At 33.6% G+C, this 19,430-nt stretch overlaps 1 protein-coding gene across 3 annotated transcripts in view; it reads right to left on the bottom strand.

Annotated features, from left to right (window-relative positions):
- Rock1 (Rho associated coiled-coil containing protein kinase 1) overlaps positions 1-19,430 on the bottom strand; it is a 144,104-nt gene that overhangs the window by 35,264 nt on the left and 89,410 nt on the right. For all 3 annotated transcript variants that reach the window (XM_076837385.2, XM_076837387.2, XM_076837388.2), the window contains exons 14-19: positions 17,727-17,862; positions 15,976-16,067; positions 15,629-15,875; positions 6,910-7,016; positions 5,528-5,678; positions 1,660-1,820 (exon numbers count right to left, since the gene is read on the bottom strand). In XM_076837385.2, the coding sequence (XP_076693500.2) occupies positions 1,660-1,820; positions 5,528-5,678; positions 6,910-7,016; positions 15,629-15,875; positions 15,976-16,067; positions 17,727-17,862 (894 nt within the window). The remainder of the gene's footprint in view (positions 1-1,659; positions 1,821-5,527; positions 5,679-6,909; positions 7,017-15,628; positions 15,876-15,975; positions 16,068-17,726; positions 17,863-19,430) is intronic.

Here is a 19,430-nt window from a genome sequence, read left to right as displayed (position 1 = left end):
ACCTTCCAAAGCTTACAAAACAAATTCAATATTTAATTTATAAATATTTGTTACCAATATTTATAAAATACTAGGTGATGGGACCAACAAATCAAAAATTCTTATGGTGGTTTACAGTGCTTTCATGATCCACTCTGTTATGTGACAGACCACTTCTCTAATCCTATCACTGGTCATTCTCTACAATGTTATCATATTATTCAGATCCTCAAATGCAGTAAACTCTTCATCTCATAATTCTTACACATGCTATTCCTTCTGTCTTCTTCTTTGAAGAGTTATAAACTAGAGCACATCCAAATTAATTACTAAAAATTTATTCATTCCTCAGCTCTTAAGTGTCACGCCCTTAGCAAGCCCTTCCTTAACTCTCAGATGTGATTAGTTACATACTACAACATTCTATACTTTCTTTTTTTTAACCACCTGGCATGCTTGTGATTTTAATATTCCACATTTCCCTCTCTGTGATAAAGTCTCAAAAGATCACACCTACCTTATTTACCTCAGTAACCCCAACTCCTAACACAGAGTTTGCATATAATAACAGGTAGTCAAGAGTTGTTTTTTTTTTTTAGTATTTTATTTACATTTTAGTTTTCGGCAGACACAACATCTTTGTATGTGGTGCTGAGGATCGAACCCGGTCCACACCCATGCTAGAAGAGCGCGCTACCGCTTGAGCCACATCCCCAGCCCCAAGAATTATGTTTTTAAAGTGACTATTATCTTTCAAATTTCCAACATACATTCCTCCAGTGTGCCAGCTCTGAAAGGCATCTCTAATCTCTCTCCATTTTAGTTAATTCTATATACCAATACCAGATTAATTTTCCTAAAAGAATGTTGTCACCTAAAGCTACTACATAAGTTTTAAAGAGTATCAATACTTTGGTCCCAAAATTTCTCTCATGATAACTCAACATGTCTTTTCTTCTTCTGGTCAGATCAAGTTCCCTTTTGCCCTTTACTCACATATCTTATTACCTATCAAGGGGAATGGATACTGGGGATTGAACTCAGAGGTACTCTTCCCAGCCCTCTTAATTTTTTTATTTGAGATAGAATCTTGCTAAATTGCTCAGGTTAGTCTCAAACTTGCTATCCTCCTGCCTTACCTCCCATGTAGCTGGGATTATAGGATGCACCCCTACCCCCAGCTCAGTCTTTAATTTGTATCTTACACTGATAATATTTCCTCTACCAAGTTAAGTCTTGGGAAGCCTTTTCTATTTTCAGTCTTACAAAGAATTTCCAAAGCATGTATAATATACCAACATATATTGTCTTTTCGTCTTTTTAGCAACAGCTTTATAAATGTGTAAACCAAGTTTGCTTGTTTGTTTAAGCCAAGTAAGTTGTGTAACCCAAGTAAGTTTGTTTTTTAGTAGAATATCAGTTTCTTCAGGGGAGGAACTATGACATTTCAATGCAGTTGTACTGTCATAATGCAAAATGAAAAAAATTCTATGAAGTAAAGAATTTGAAATGAAAATTTTAGGTGCTATGATAACCATATATTGTAGGGAACATAAAAACATGTAAGTCATTTCATTCAAATTTCCATTGTATTTAAATTACTGATAATGGCTTTTCGCACATAACTTAAAATTGTTTCTGTTCTAAAAAAAAAAAAAATCAGTGTGATTTTTCTCTTACTTCATCCTCCATCCTTTCTTTATTTTCAGTCAAATGTTCCAGCTTCTGCTGAGATTGTTTCAGATCAACATCTAACATAGAACATTGTTTCTCAATCTGAACAACTCTATTTTCAGCCTTCTCTCGAGCTTCTCTCTCTTCCTTCAGCTTTTTTTCCATCTCTGTATAACAGAAAAAAGTTAAAAACATGCACTTAAAAGAGTACCTTAGTATTTTTCACTTTTCATGGTCTGTAAACTGGTTTTAAATGTCTCTACTATTTTTATTCTGGGACCCAGAATAATAACTTCCAAAGTTATTATTCTGGGACCCAGAATAATAACTTCCAAAGTTATTTGAATTATTTGTGTGGTAAGGATCTCCAAAGTAAAAGTTATAAGATACAATAAAGTAGTACAATAGTACCTTTTAAATCCAGGCCTTGCCCAATGATGTAAGAGATTATTTAGTACCATTTTCAGAGTAGAAGGTAAAGACAAAAGAATAACTAAAGAGAAAAATGAAAGTAGACTAGGTAAAAGCAGAAATATAGTTATATGTATATATAGTTATTAATACCTTGCATTGTTCTGAAAAAGTTTCAAGAGGCTTAAGGCTATAATAGGAAGGATGATTAGATTCCATGGTATTCTAAGAAACCTACTTAATTATTACCAGAAGATATTTGTCTACACTGAGGTGCCTTTTTTGAGAAGTTGTTTCAATGGTTAACTAGTAATTTGCACCAATAGGATTCAAACATAGTTAAATCTGCTCTCTCATTCTCAGAGACTGCCTTCTAGGTGACAAAATAGAAACCATCAGATGAAGTTCCTTATAAAAACATATACTGGAGAAAAGATAGCCTCTTCAACAAATGGTGCTGGGAAAATTGGAAATCCATATGTAGTAGAATGAAATTTAATACCTATCTCTCACCCTGCAAAAAACTCAACTCCAAGTAGATCAAAAACCTAGGAATTAGATCAGAAACCCTGAACATACTTAGAAGAAAATATAGGTCCAATACTCCAACATATTGGATCAGGAACTGATGTCCTTAAAGGACTCCTGAAGCACAAGAAGTAAAATCAAGAATCAATAAATGGGATGGTATCAAACTAAAAAGCTCCTTCACAGCAAAGGAAACAATCAGGAGCACGAAGAAAGAGCCTACAGAGGGGCTGAGATTGTGGCTCAGAGGTAGAGTGCTCATCTAGCATGCATGAGGCACTGGGTTCGATCCTCAGTAAAAAAATATAACTAAAAAATAAATATTAAAAAAGAAAGAAAGAAAAAGCCTACAGAATGGGAGAAAATCTTTGCCACCTGTACCTCAGATGGGGCAAAAAAAAAAAAAAAAAAAAAAAGTCAAATAACCAATCAATAAATGGGCTTCCTTTGCTAAATAGGCACTTCTCAAAAGAAGAAATATGAATGGTCAACAAATATATGAAAAAATGTTCAACATCTCTAGCAATTAGAGAAATGAAAATTAAAACTACACTGAGATTTTATCTCACTCCAGTCAAAATGGTGACAATCAGGAATACAAATAATAATAAATGTTGGTGAGGATATGGGGAAAGAGTACACTCACTCACACATTGCTGATAGGACTACAAATTGGTTAAACTACTCTGGAAAGTAGTATGGAGATTCCTAAAAAAAAAACAAAAACAAAAAACTAGGAGTGGAACCACCATTTGACCTCTGTTATTCTACTCCTTGGTATATATATCCAAAGGAGTTAAAATCAGCATACTACAGTGACATAGCCACATCAGTGTATATAGCAGCACAATTCACAATAGCTAGGCTGTGGAACCAACCTAGGTGCCCTTCAACAGATCAGTGAATAAAGAAAATGTGGTTTAAATACACAATGGAATATAACTCAGCCATAAAAAAAAGGATGATTTATGGCATTGTTGGTAAATGGATGAAACTGGAGACTCTCATGTTAAGTGAAATATGCCAGTCCCAAAGCCAAAGGTCAAATGTTTTCAATATGTGGAAGCTAACCCATAGTAAGTAGGTGGGCTGGGGGAGAAAGAATAGAAATTCAGTAGATTAGACAAATGGGAATGAAGGGAGACAGGACAGGAAAAGGAAAGATAATGGAATGAATCTGACATAATTTTCCTATGAAATACACCACAGTGAATCCCACCATTTTGTACATCCACAAGAATGGGGCCCTAATTAGAATAAGATATATTCCATGCTTATATAATTATATCAAAATGATTTTTACTATCATGTATAACTAAAAAGTATCAATTAAAAAAATAGGAATATCCAAATTGGGGAGGAAAAAAAAAAAGAAATTGCCCTCTGATTTCACGTATGACACCAATTTCTCTGTCTTAAACTGAGTGAATGATTTGTGGCTTACTTGTGAGATTCTCTCCCACACATAGCTATTGTGTATGAATTTAGGAGGAAGAACAGGGAGATGAGAAGCCAGAGATTCTGTCTGCAGTGTGTATGTATTTTAACAGAATGTATGTGCGTGTGATAAAAAGGTGGTGCTCTCCAGTGAATATATGGTTAGAAAGAAACTAAAAAAAGAAAAACAACAACAACAAAAACATAAATGTTAAGCGGCCAAGTAGTTCTACTTGATTTCAAAATCTAGTTTCAAGACGACCAGATGGCCATTAACCAGATTAGTGAGACTAAAATATAAGAGCAGGTCTGGTGAATAAGATCACACTAGTTTTCTTTTTAACAAATGAAATTTAAGGTGCCAACTGACACATTCAGTAGTAGGTTAAGAGTGAGCAGAAGGTGAAAAAAGACTTTTATTTTTTTTAAGTTTGGTTATTTTAACGGGATGGATAATAGGTTGCTGCAAGGGTTTATCTATTAGGTTTTTGTTGTTGTTGTTGTTTTAATAATTTTTTTAGTTGTACATGAATTTCATTTATTTATATGTGGCACTAAGGATCGAACCCAGGGCTATAACCCCAGCCCTGTCAAGTTTTTAAGAAGCTCAGTGGTAGAGTGTTTGACAAGCTAGAATGCATGACGCACATGATTTAAATCCTAGCCACTAAGCCCCTGCCAAAAGACGGGCAAGATATGTATATGTTTGTAGCCCCTGTCCACCACAGGCTACTGAACTGAGGTCACTCGGGTAAACTTGGAGTGACACAAAATGACCACGCAGACATGGAAATACCTTTTTCTGGGCTTCAAGACAGTTTCCCTGCCTCCAGCAGCAAGCTCCCAAAAGAAGGGCAAGAGAAAAACAAGAGAGGCTGACAAGAGAGAGGGAGCATGTTTTGAGGCCTGGTTTTTATTTTTTGGGGAAGCTAATCCATGGAACATTCTATCAAAAAAAAAAAAAAAAAAAAAAAAAAGGGCAAAAGGGTAAGATTACAATAAACAGGTGGGTGTAATTCAACCCCATTGGGTGATGCCCACTCCCAAAGCTGCACCTATCTTATCCAAGCGGAGGTAAAGTCCACTTCTAAAGTACTATTTAATATAAAACAAAAAAGTGGTTGGTCTGAATTATGGTTATGTTTGTAGTCTAAATACAGTGGAAATATAAAGGAACATGAAAATTGGAGGTACAAAGTAAGAAAGCAGATGAATTAACAATGAGGTCCAGAATGGATCAGGAAGAAAATCAAGGAAAGGGCTAAAAAACTGGGAGAGAAGAAAGACTCCACTAACTTTTAGGAAAGAGACGGTAAAAGAATAGAGTAATAGAAGGTTAATTGTAATTTTTTTAAAAAGCGGCTAAAAAAGGAAAGAGATCCTTTCCCAAGTTATTATTATAATTATTCTTTCCACTATAAAGTTTTCATCAAAAGCAAATTTCTATAGGCATTACTTAAAATTAATCTTGTCAAAAATATTACAACTCAACACTTACCACACATTGCAACAGACTTTGCCTCTTCAATAGACTGATGTTTATCAGTTAAACGAGCTTTGGTTACTTTGTGTTCATTTACCTCTTGTTCTAATCTTTGTTGTAATGATTTAAGCTTGTAGTTTAAATCTATCTCTAAATTATTCTTTTCCTGTAAAATTGGAATGTGAAATCACATAAAAACCATAAAACAGGCACATGATTAAATCTTACATTATTTAATATCCCAAAAGAGATAACTACATTACTTTTTAAATCACAATAAACATATCTAAAAGCAAAATATCACTTTTTATTTTCTCCCCTTTTTTCCTGTTTGAAAAGTTAACCATGGCTAGTGTTGAACAAGTTGTGCTGGTAGTTAAATTCAGGATGATTCACTGCTAGGATCACAAATGACTAATCTTTCAGTTTATTTATTTTTTGCCACCATTTTGTAAAAACAGTATTAAATTATTTTTATTTATGTTGACACTTATACCCACATTTACTTTTCTTTAACAAAAGAGACATCTGATGGCAAGTCATTGAGACAGAAAGGGAGAAGTAGTAAAAATGTATTCCATTTCTTTTTGTGTACTTCTATTTCCATATTTTCACAAGCTTGGCCATCAAAAACTCTTCTAAAAGTTACAAAATATGTTCAAAAGCCAAGATAAAGGGCTAGAGTTGTAGCTCAGTGGTATAATGTTTGCCTAGCATGTGTGAGGCACTGAGTTTGATCCTTAGCACAATATAAAAATAAAATAAAGGAACTGTTTCCATTTACAACTAAAAAAAAAAGTCCAGATAAGTTAGTAGCTTTTCTGATAATTTATCTGAGGTTCTACTCAATTTACAACATTTCAGGGAGGCACTGAAAAAGACATAGATCAGTAAATTATCAATTTAATCCTTTCCTCGAAGTATGTAATAGAGGATAACAAATATTTGATTGTTCAATGTAAAGGCTAATTGTTCATGCTCTTTTCTATTTTGCTGAATTTTACAAATAAAATGGATTAAAAGTGCATGGTCTACTAAATACTAATCCTTTATTTTCCTTTTTTTTATAAGACATTATAGTAAGAATGAGCACCTTCTTCTTACCCATATAAAAGTAAACTAGAAAAAATTTATTTTTAAAAGTTATTTCCATCCAAAACAATTTGTGTTGATCTTTTAAATGTTAAACATCTCTCTCAAGAATACAAACAAAAATAATAGAATAAGACGACCCTGAGTAAGACATACATTCCCAAATACTAATAAACCAATCAAACAGAAAAGCTTTTAGAAATATACCTAAACATTACAAATGAAAGGTATTTTATAAACACACCTCATAAATTTTGATGATTTTTAAATACTATCTTATAATTGATACATGTTATGTCATTTACCTTTTCTGAATGATTAAGCATGTCTTGAGCCTCTTTTCTTTCTCCCTCCACTCTTTCAAGATTATGTTTGAGATGCTTCACCTCCTCTTGTAAAGATGTAATTCGAGCTATCAAATGAGAAAAAAAAAAGCTTAAGTCTGTTACCACTAAAAAGAAAAGATTTTTTTTTCCCCAGAAAGATTATTAAATTAAAAAAAAAAAAGTAACTGAGTGTGGTGATATACACCTATAATCCTAGCCACTGGGGAGGGCTGAGGCTGGATAGCATGTTCAAAACAACTCAGCGAGACTCTGTCTCAACATAAAAAATAAAAAAGGAATGGGGATGTAACTCAGTGGTTAAGTGCCCCTGAGTTCAGTCTCCAGTAGCCAGTCCCCCCACCCCAAAAAGAATAAAAATATGAATGGTAACTAGATAATGGTAACTAGATATCTTCTAATATATATTCTTTCTTGTACAACTAGTCAAAAAGATGAAGCCTGAGCAGGGGCTAGAAATCAGACCCAAGTTCTTATGCATGCTCATTTCTAGCACATTAAAACTAACATTCTTTAGTTGATTAAGGCAAGTATTCATTAAATGTCATGAATGTGCTAGACACTATGCAGTGTTTAACAAATTTCGGGGCGTGTGTGTGTGTGTGTGTGTGTGTGTGTTTTCGTACTGGGGATTAAACCCAGGGGTGCATAACCACTGTTCCACATTTTCAGTCCCTTTTTATATTTTATTCAGAGACAAGGTCTTGCTAAGTTGCTGAGGCTGGCTTTAAACTCACAATCTTCCTGCCTCAGCCTTCCAAGTAGCTCCTCCATCTCAGACACCAGGGACATACATATAACCCTTAAGAAATACCACTATATACAACACCACAGTGACTATATTAGGATTGATAATACTTGAATATTGTCCTTGATAAGGATGTCAAGCAACTAAAACTCTCATATTCTGTTAATGAATATAAACTGGTACAGCTACACTTTGAAATATTTGAAAGTATTTATTAATAGTAAACACACATATATATCTTATGACTCTGCCACTCCTAGGTGTCTCCTCAATAGAAAGCACATATATGATTACCAAAAAGTACATACAATAACGTTCATATCAGTGCTCTTCAAAAGAGCCCCTAAAAAGAAATAATCAGAATATCTATTTACCATAGAACAACTGACAAATAAATTGCAGTGATTATATGTAATAAATGGAATACATAATCAAGGGGAAAGAACAAACTACTTCCATATATAACAATATGGATGAACCTCACAAACATGTTGAGTCTAAAAAACCAGAAAAAGGAATGTTTACTACATGACTCCATTTATAAAAATTTCAAAAACAAGCAAAAAGGAAAACTAATTTATGATGTTTTGTCAAAGTAGTGATTATTTTGGGGTGAGAAGGTTAGTAACTAAGAGGAATCCCACGGGATTTCTAGGTTGCTTGGCATGTTCAGTTTCATGATATTCCTATTATGAAAATTGTTCCCTTCCTCCCTCCCTCCCTTCCTTACCTCATTCTTTCTCTCTCCCTGCCCCATCTATCTTTTTTTCTATTTGGTAGTACTGACAAATGAACTCAGGGGCACTCTACCACTGAGATATATTCCCAGTCTTTTTTTTTTTTTTCTTAAAGTACTGGGGATTGAACCCAGGGGTATTTTACCATTAAGCCATATCCCCAGCCCTTTTTATTTTTTATTCTGAGACAGGGTCTTACTAAATTGCTTAGGCTCTTCATTAAGTTGTTGAGGCTGGCCTCAACCTCAAACTTGCAACCCTCCTGCCTCTGCCTCCTACAGGTGTACACCACCACGTCTGGCTACATGTACATTTTTATATATTGTATTTTCATTTGTGTAGATATGTTAAGTTCAACAAAAGTCTTACTTAAATCTGAAAGTGTTAAAAATCTCCAAATAAAATATATCTACAAAAAGGTATAAACTTGAGGTTCACCAATAATATGCAACAAGTAAAAACAAATGAATGGGGATGTCACTCAGTGGTAGAGTGCTGGCCTAGCATGTGTGAGACCCTGGGTTTGATCTCCAGCACCGCAAAAAAGAGAGAGAGGAAAAAAAGGTAAATAACAGGAAAATACATATTAAGAAAAAAGTTTCAATATTTGATATATTTAATTCACTTATAGTAATACAAATTCTAATCCACTAAGATGATGGTCATTACAAAGAAACAAAAAGGCATTTGTGAAATACCCACAGCTACCATATTCAATGAGCAAACCAATAAGAAAATTCCATTTACAAGCATATCCCCCAAAAAAGAAACTTCCCATAAAGAAATTTAAACAAGGAAGCATAAGGTCTGTTCACTGAAAACTAAAAGCATTTCTAAACCAAGTGTAGTAATGCCTTCCTATATTTGAATATTGTCCTTGGAGGTTGTTCTCAGGAGGTTGAGGCAGGAGAATTGTTTGAGCCAAGGAGTTCAAGGCCAGTCTGGGCAACAAAATGAGACCTTTTCTCAAAAACAAAACAACAAACAAAAACAACAAAATAATAAAACATTGCTAAAAAAAAAAAAAAAAAAATCTATACCCCATGTTCATGGAATGGAAGACAATTTTGTTAAGCTAGCAATACTACCCAAAGCAATCTGTAGATTCAACCTTCAAAAATTCCAACAGTCTTTACTGAAGAAGTGGAATAGCCAACCCTTGAATTCACAGGGAACTGCAAAGAACAGCTAAAATACAATTGCAATACAATAATACCGGAGGACTCAAATTTCCCAATTTCAAATCTTGATATAAAGCTACAGTGATCAAAACAATGCAATACTAGCGTAAGACCAATACAAACCCATGGAATAGAATTGGAGATTCAGAAATAAACCCATACATCTATGGGTAATTTGTTTTATTTTTTCAGTGTTAGGAATTGAACCCAGGGCCTCATATGCATGCTAAGCAAGAGCTCTCCCATTGAACTCCATTCCCAAGGCATTTTTAAAAAACAGAATAGTCTCTTCAGCAAATGGTGCTGAAAAACTGGATATCAAATGCTCACCATTATGAAAAGCACTGCTAAGCCAAGTGTAGTAATGCATGCCTATACTCCTAGTTATTCATTTCATTTCATTATGGAGATGAAAATCAAAACCACAGTGAGGGCTCGGGCTATAACTCAGTAGTAAAACACTTGCCTAACATATATGAAGTACTGGGTTTAATTCTCAACACCACATATAAAAATAAATAAAATAAAGGTCCGTGGACAACAAAATATATATATATAAAATAAACAAATCTTTTTTAAAACAATAATGGAAAGTAAAATGGTGCAGACATTGCAAAGAACAGTCTAGAAGTTCCTCAAATGTTAAACATAATAATTACCATATAACCCAGCAACTCTACTTCTAAATATATTCTCAAAACAGCTAAACATAGATACCCCAATAAACAAATACTTGTACACAAATGTTCATGGCATTGCTATTCATAATAGCTGAAAGGTTAAAAAAAAAATCAATGAGAAGCTATGCAAACTGCTGTCTAATACAACAGAATACTTCTCAGCCATTAATGGAGTACTGATATATTCTAGAATATAGATGAACTTTAAAATCTTTACACTATATAAAAGAAGTCAACATAAAAGGATACCTATTGTATGATATCATTTATAAGAAATATATAGAACAAATAAACTTCAGAGACAGGAGATTGGGGGCTGCCAGGAGCTAGATGGAAAGGAAAATAGGGAAACCCAGCTTAATGGGTACAGAGGTTTCTTTGGGGGTAATGAAAATGTTTTGGAACTAGACAGAAGAGGTAGTTGTATAACATTTTGAAATTGAGATATGGTATTTCTGTTCTAATACTTTGATAAAGGAAAGAAAGAAGCATTTAATCTGACTTTCTTATATAAGGTGACCTTCAAGGAAACCTGATGAGAAGTTTCTCTTCACAGTAGTATTCCAGTTAAAAATTAAGAAAGGATAAAATTACAAGATCACTATTTCTGCAAATGCTTAAAGAAACAAAATTTAGTTAATAATCATCAGTGTCTGCCAATACCAAAAAGAGACTTTACGTGCCTCGTGGTGTCTAAACACCAGTTAAGTATCCCTGTCAAACACTGCAAGTCTCTAGATCTAACTTCCAATTTAAAGTACTACAGGGGATACAGCAACATATCAAATGACACTGGCAGATAATTTCAGCAAAATCCAGAATGGGAGATACTCGTAGGTCAAAATCCTGATTTGTTCAACCACAAATAAGAGCAACAGAGAATACAATTAACAAAATAGGATAAACATATATTAAAAGAAACTTGAGACATATTAATAAAATACAATGTACATATTTTGAGTGGCTGAATGTTTGAAATTTTAATTCAAGTAAAATAAGTCCAGTAATAAGAACAAATTATAAAAATATTGGAGGAACCTGAGCACTTAGTAGATACCTTTTTATTTTATTTATTTTTTTAGTTGTAGATGGACACATAACTTTATTTTATTTATTTATTTTTATATGGTCCTGAAGATGGAACCCAGTGCCTAGCAAGTGCTCTACCACTGAGCCACAACCCCAGCTCCTCAAAAGTTAACTTCTTTTCCAGCTTTCATAATGATATTATGGTTATGTTTTATTTTAAAAAATCCATATTTTTAAGAGATGCTGAAATATTTACCAAATTAAACAATACTGATGCCTGACATTTGCTTCAAAAGAATTCAATATGAGAAGACTAGGGAGGCGGGCAGGGGAATAAAAATGAAACAAGACTGGCTACCAGATGATTGAAGCTGGATGATGAAAACATAGGGTCATTTTGGTATTTTACTTTGGTATGTGTCAGAAATTTTCCAAAATAAAAAGTTAAAAGAAAAATTAACTAAATTATATAGTTTTTGAAAAAAAAAGGTTTTTAAAAATGGCTTATTTTAAAACACGTCTTCTGCATTTTAATCTGAAAAATCAATAACAAACTTACTATATGAAAAAGTTTGTCATTTCAATTAAAATTTTCATTCCTCCATGATATTTTCATCTTTCTCTATTCCTTTTCATTAAGCATCTACAGCCTAAACTTTTGGAAGCTTACTTTCCTGTATTAGTAGCCTTAATGAAACACTAGTCCAGCTGCTGGCAAACATCAGGACTACAGTCTGTTTCTATAGAGACCTGAAACTAAGAGTATCTTTTCTATTCTTCTTTTGAAACAGGGTCTCACTGTGTTGTCCAGACAGGTCTTGAACTCCTAGGCTGAAGTGATCCTGCCTCAACTTCCCAAGTAGCTGGACTACTGGTGAAAACCACCATGCCTGGCTTTTAATTTTTTTTAAAGAGTTACAAAAAAGAAGAATGTACAACAAAGATCATATGTGGCCCTAAGATATTTATAATCCAATTATATTTAGGAAGTCTCACACACATACACTGACCACTCGTGTACATGAAGGATATTTAATTAGGAAATAACAACCATGAGTCTGCCAGAAGCCCAGCAGCCCAAACTAAAAGAAATTTATACTTGAAGGATCTAAAAATTCTTAAGGACCGTAAAAGATTAACGTAAAAATTATGATTCTTAGGGCTGGGGATGTGGCTCAAGTGGTAACGCGCTCGCCTGGCATGCGCGGGGCGCTGGGTTTGATCCTCAGCACCACATAAAAATAAAGATGTTGTGTCCACTGAAAACTAAAAAATAAATATTTTTTAAAAAAATTTTCTCTCTCTCTCTTAAAAAAATATGATTCTTTTAACCACACTGTATTAACAAAAGTATAAAAATGATAAGTTGATTAATAATATATCATGCCATGAACTTTTCTTAACTTTAAACAATATCTAAAAAAATTAGATTCAGTTAAAAAAAAAAAAAAAACACTACTGGGGCTGGGGATGTGGCTCAAGTGGTAGCGCGCTCGCCTGGCATGCGTGCGGCCCGGGTTCGATCCTCAGCACCACATATAAACAAAGATGTTGTGTCCGCCGAAAACTACAAAATAAATATTAAAATTCTCTCTCTCTCTTCTCTCTTTAAAAAACAAAAACAAAAAAACCACTACTGAGTAAGCACATAGATAATGGTCTCTCCCTTGGAAGCAAGCAGTCTAAAGCTTGGTCATATTGGAGATAATGTGGAGAAAAAAGAATACTTTTACACTGTTGGTAGGATTGTAAATTAGTACAACCACTGTGGAATCAGTTGGAGGCTCTGCAAAAAACTAGGCATGGAATCACTATAAGATTGAGCAGTATTGCTCCTTGGTATTTATCCTAAAGAATTAAAGTCATCAGGGCTGGGGCTGTAGCTCACTGGTGGAGTGCTTGCCTAGCATGCATGACTGCTGGGTTTGATCCTCAGCATCAGATAAATATAAACAAATAAAATAAAAGCATTCTGTCCACCTACAACTCCAAATAATAATAATAATAATAATAATAGAATTAAAGTCATCATACTATATAGATACATGCATACCCATGTTTATAGCAAAACAATTCACAAAACCAACTATGGAACCAGACTGTGTGTCCATCAACAGATGAATAGATTAAAAAAATAGAAAATGTGGTGTATATATACACAAGGAAGGGGTTTTTGTTTTGTTTTGTTTTGTATTTTAACCCAGGATTAAACCCAGGGGCACTGAGCCACATCCCTATCCTGTTTTATTTTTTATTTTGAGTCAGGGTCTCATTAAGTTGCTCAGGGCCTCACTAAACTTCTGAGGCTGGCTTTGAACTTGTGATCCTCTTGCCTCAGCCTCCCAAGCTTCTGGGATTATAGGCATGTGCCACCATGTCTGGCCACAATGGAGTTTTATTCACTATAAGGAAAATGAATGGAACTAGAGACTATTATGTTAAGGGAAATAAGTCAAATTCAGAAGGCTAAGGGTTATGTTTTTCTCAGCTATTGGATGAATGATGTATGAACATGTAACAAATCCCATCATTGTGTACAACTATAATAGACCTATAAAAAATGTGGAAAAAAAAAGCTTAGTCATAGCCGTGAGCAATGGTACATGCCTTTAATCCCAGCAGCTCAGAAGGCTGATAGGAGGTTCAAAACCCAGCCTTAGCAAAAACGAGGCACTAGGCAACTCAGTGAGATCCTTTCTCTGAATAAAATCTACAAAATAGAGCAGTGGATGTGGATGTGGCTCGGTGGTTGAGTGACGCTGAGTTCAATCTCTAGTACCAAAAGAAAAAAGAAAAAAAAGCTTGGCCATAACAGAAGATAGAAAATTTAAAAGAATGTTAGAACTTGAAGGAGTTCTAGAGGTAATCTAATCATTCTCCTTGGTTTACAGATAGAGAAAGGAGATGAGATAGCTGATACACTGTACAAAAGGGCCTAGAAAAACTTTACTCAAGGAAGTTAAGTATGAGGCTTTCCTAAAACATGCAAAGAGGCTACTTTCTTGGTTATAGTCAGATCTATTTTAAGCCTGGTGCCTGGGAAGTAAGATTTCACAATAATCCTTAGCTCTGAACCAATGAGAGAGCCTATTTTCGTTTCCAAAGTTACAAAAACTGACCCTGACCTCTCTCCAAAGAATTATAGCTAATCATCAAACCCCATGAGACCCAAACTATGTTCCATCTGTGAATAAGGTTAAAACAGACTCCCCCCACCAACCAATTCTTTCCTTAGAGGTCTGGCAACTTTCATGTGTATCTGTTTTGATTAGGTAGCATGGATGCTGCTACTAATAGCAATAAAAAAATTGAAAAAATATCTGAGAAGTGGGTAGAGCCAGACATCTCTGAAATAAAACCAGATAGATGTTATTTACTATTATAAAACTGTTGGCCTTTACATACTCTTTAATACTTGATCTTCTCCCTTTAAGATTCACAAATACTACTATCTTTAGTCCCAACCTTCCAAGTATATAACTCTCTTTTTATAATGAGATTCTATTTCTGCAAATGAGTTTCTATGTCCACCTATAATACCTGAGGGATTCCCAGGATTTAACAGTGATAATCCTCTATGTATAGATTAGTCTCACTTTGAATAAGGCCTTTATAAATTAGTCAACTTTTTCAATTACATTTTCAGTTAACTTGGCTATAAATTGTAAAATATTCGCAGTACCTGCCTTACTAGAGTGCCTGTGAGAGTGTGGAGATTACAATGTGATAAAACTGTAGGCGGGCTGGGGATATGGCTCAAGCAGTAGCCCGCTCGCCTGGCATGCATGGGGGCGTTGGGTTCGATCCTCAACACCACATAAAAATAAAAAATAAAGATATTGTGTCCACCTAAAACTAAAAAATAAATATTAAAAAAAACAAAAAACTGTAGGCATTACCCTGCAAGAAAAAGAATGCTACTTTTTCTGGTTTCACCATTTCCTACATGAAGGCATATGATTAAAAAAAAAGTCTCATATTTAAAAAAATGATACCTTTTGTTATGTGTTTTTTAAAACAAAATAAATAAATGTTGTATAATTAAACTTATTTGAGGAATCTAGAGTAGTCAAATTCATAGACACAGAAAGTAGAATGGTGGTTATACAGGGCCAAGGGGGAGGGGAAAACAGAGTTATTGTTTAATAAGTAGAGTTATAGTTTGAGATGATGAAAAAAGTTCTGAAGATGGATAATGATGTTGGTTACACAACAATGGAAATGTACTTAAAATCATTGAACTGTACACCTCAAATGGTTAATTTTATATTATATTAATTTTATCACAATAAGAAAAAATATTACCTTGAAGGTCTCCAATCATTTCAGAATCATGACCTCTGTCTCTTCGTTCAGCTTCCAATACAGCTTGTAGCTGGTAGTAATCCTTGTCTGTTTGTGACTTGGAATTCTCTAAAATTCTGTTTCTCTCCTGCAATTCTCTGTTCAGGGACTCTAGCTGGCTAATTGATATGCTCATCTCTGTATGACTCTTCCTTAATCTTACAGCTGTGTCTGACTCTGTCCTAAGCAAGTCATTGGCTTCTTCTAGCTATTTAAAAGAGAGAAAAAAAGAATTTTGAACAAAATATGATTACAATTATTTTAATTTACTATAATTTAAAAATAGGAACCTTATCTGAAAAACTTACCTGCTTTTGTAATTGTATCAGCTTCTCATTTGTAAGCTGTGAATTCTGACTTACTTTCTTTAAGTCTTCCAACTGATCTTTTAATGTAGAAACTAGACAGTGAAAGAATATGTAAAGATTATAAACTTTTAATAGAGGAAACATAAATTGCTTTTTTAAAAAAATGATATTTATTCTTAGACCATAACAGTCAGCCAAACTAGGTCCATTCCCACTCCTAAAACCAAATTCCTGCTTGGATGTCCAAAAAGTATATTATCATTTTATAATTCAGAGTACAAAAATGGATGTTTCCACTGTTGTAATATCTCAAATTCTCTTATTGCCTTAAAAAGATCTATTAGAGTAATGTTATAAAGCTAGTACAATTACTTGAATCATTTGAATAGTTCAGTATTTTTAAAATGGTATACAAAATTCAAAAGGCACTAAACGGTAGGTAATGTAGAATAAGTCTTCCTTCCTCCACATCATGTCTGCATCCTTTGTGTATCTCTTAACTGGTTCTTCTCCCCAGTAACAATTATTATGAATTATTACATATGCTTTCTAGGATAGTCTACAAATTGATATCATAATATAAAACCATATACTTCTCTTGTTTTCACATGCATATCTACACAAATACATATATTTAATTTAAGCATATGTAAAAAAGCACTCATTAAAACACAAACCATCTATACTGTTGTCTTTTCAAGATATATCTTGGAAGTCTTTTTATATAACAGTATATAAGGAAATACTTTATTCTTTTATAAGCTGCATACTATTTGATCATACAGATACACCACAATTTATTAAATCATTGATTAAACTTACAATGTTTATAATTTTTTCAATTAAGCAATTCTATAATGAATAGCCTTGTGTATATAATAGATGGCACATATACATAAGTATATATATAAAGTACAGTAGAAGTGAAATCACTCTATCAAAGGGTATAGGAAACCATTTTAAGTGTATTTTTAAGACTGGAATTCAAACATGAAATTCTAAATTAGGAGTTTTCAAACATGGCTGCTTGTTAACAGTGCCTGGGGAGTTTACAAAAAATACTGGTACTCCAGGTGTGGTAGCTAAGGCAGGAGGATCATGTTTTGAGGTCAGCCTCAGCTATGAAACCCTGTTGCAAAATAAAAAAACAAAAAGGGGTGGGGACACGGTAGAGTAGAAAAGTGCCCTTGGGATCAATCCGTAGTGCCAAAAAAACACACCAAAACAAAACAGAAAATACTGATGCCCAGGCCATATGTCTATATCAATTAAATTAGGATTTCTGAGGTTTAGTCATCAGTATATTTTAAGGCTTCCAATAGATTTCAATATGCACACAATGACAACATCACTATTCTTGCTAAATACCACTTACAACTAACTTTAATATGTCATAAATTTACCTGGAGATATTTAGAACTGCAGCTTCATAAATGGGCATTAAATTTAAAACAACCTAATGATAAAGACCTATAGGAGAGTATTAGAAATTACAGGGTCTAGAGGCATAGTTCAGTGACAGACTGCTTGTCCAGAAATTCTAGCATTTTTTTTTTCCTTTAGTACTAGGAATTGAACCTAGGGGCACTCTACCACTGAGCCACATCCCTAACCCTTTTTATTTTTCCTTTTGAGAAGTTGATGAGGCTGGCCTCAAACTCGGTGATCTTCTAGTTCCACCTGCCGAGTCATGGGGATTACAGGCATGTGCCAGTCAAAATTCCAACATTTTTTAAAAAGTAGTAATTCACCTTCATTTTCTACATTTCTTCTCTTTTCATTTTCCTGTTCAGCTTTTCTTTGGTACTCATTAATTCTATGTTGTAGCAACATTTTTTCCTTCTCAATTTGAGACACTGTAGATTCTAGATTTCTTCTTTGATTCCCCTGAAATTATAATGACAAAAGTTACCACTACAATTAATAGTCCTTGTCATTTATGTCCTAAAAAAAAAAAAAACAGATAAAAACTGAACATGGATTGTTTTTTTTTTGCTTGATAATCAAATAGTACCTCCTTATAACTTTTTAATAACAGATGAAGCACACCTTATAAATAACAATCCTTATTTAAGCTAGATAAGTAAAATTCAGAGTTCTGAATCCATGAACTTAAAATACAAATATATCTTACCTTTTCAGATCAAAAATTGCTGTATTAAAGGCACATACACTGTATTATATTACAAATATTTTGGTTTGTTTACAATATTCAATTTAACTTATGAAAGAATCAGACAGTTATTAAATATTTGATCATTAATGCAAAGCTGATTCAAATGGTTCCAAATGGTACAGAGGTCACCACCCCAAGTCACCTTATATCAATAATATTTTGCTTATCTTTTCTAAGATTCTCTATGTATCTACCTGCATTAAAAAGTAATCAGCTGGTTGTGGTGGCCTGTAATCCCGCAGCTGAGACAGAAGGACCATGATTTGAAAGGCAGCCTCAGCAACAGCAAGGAACTAAGCAACTCAGTGAGACCCTGTTTCTAAATAAAATACAAAATAGTTCAATCCTGAATACCCCCCTTTCAAAAAAAAAAAAGTAATCAAGGAAATACATTAGAAAAAGAAACTATAAGGGGGAGTAGGGTGTTAAAGTAAAAATAGTCAAAATTTCACAAGTTAAAAATTTTCTCCTGTTTCTAAATTACCACTTCTAGGATTATCTTATTTTTGACGCTTCATTTTTATCTTTAAGACTCCACATCAGGGAGACCTGTTTTATAGTATGTGTCTTCTCCAGGCTTTCCCATCTTTAATCAAAAACTATCTTTTAAGTGAGATGCTCTCGGAGAGATTATTGTAAAGGTGACACAGACCTATAAGGCTTTTCAATTTTTGAGATTTTATCATTTTAACTTTAAATCCATTTGAATTGTTGTGTGTACCAACAGTTCATTTCTTCTTCCATGGTATAGGTATACCAGAGTGTTTAATCATTCACCCATCATAGGATAGTTTCAGTTTTTGGCTATAAGTAAAATTATTATAAATAATAATATACAGGTTTTGTGAGAATATATAAAACTTTTCATTTTTCTGGAATAAAAGCCCAAGAGTACAACTGCTGAGTCACACGGGTGGCACATTTAGTTTTTTTAAGGAAATATCCAAATGGTTTTCCAGAATTTCTACCATTTTACATTCTTATCTGCAATATACAAGTGACCCAGTTTCTCCACATTCTGTCAGTTTGGGTGTGATACAATTTTAAATTTCACTTGTCCTAATGGATAAAGAATGATAGTTTATGTTAGTTATTATTTGTTTATTGGTAAGCTTTGAGAGTTCTTTTAAAAGTCCTTTGTGAGATATATAGCTTGTAAATATTTTCCTCCAGTCTATAGCTTGTGATTTCTTCCTCTTTAATAGGGTCTTTTATAGAGCAAATGTTCATTTTGATTAAGTCCAATTGATTGAACTTTTCTTATATAGAACTAATCTGT

Source organism: Callospermophilus lateralis, chromosome 17 (assembly GCF_048772815.1).
Source record: "Callospermophilus lateralis isolate mCalLat2 chromosome 17, mCalLat2.hap1, whole genome shotgun sequence".
NCBI lineage: Eukaryota > Metazoa > Chordata > Mammalia > Rodentia > Sciuridae > Callospermophilus > Callospermophilus lateralis.
This window is presented reverse-complemented; position numbering and strand designations above follow the sequence as displayed.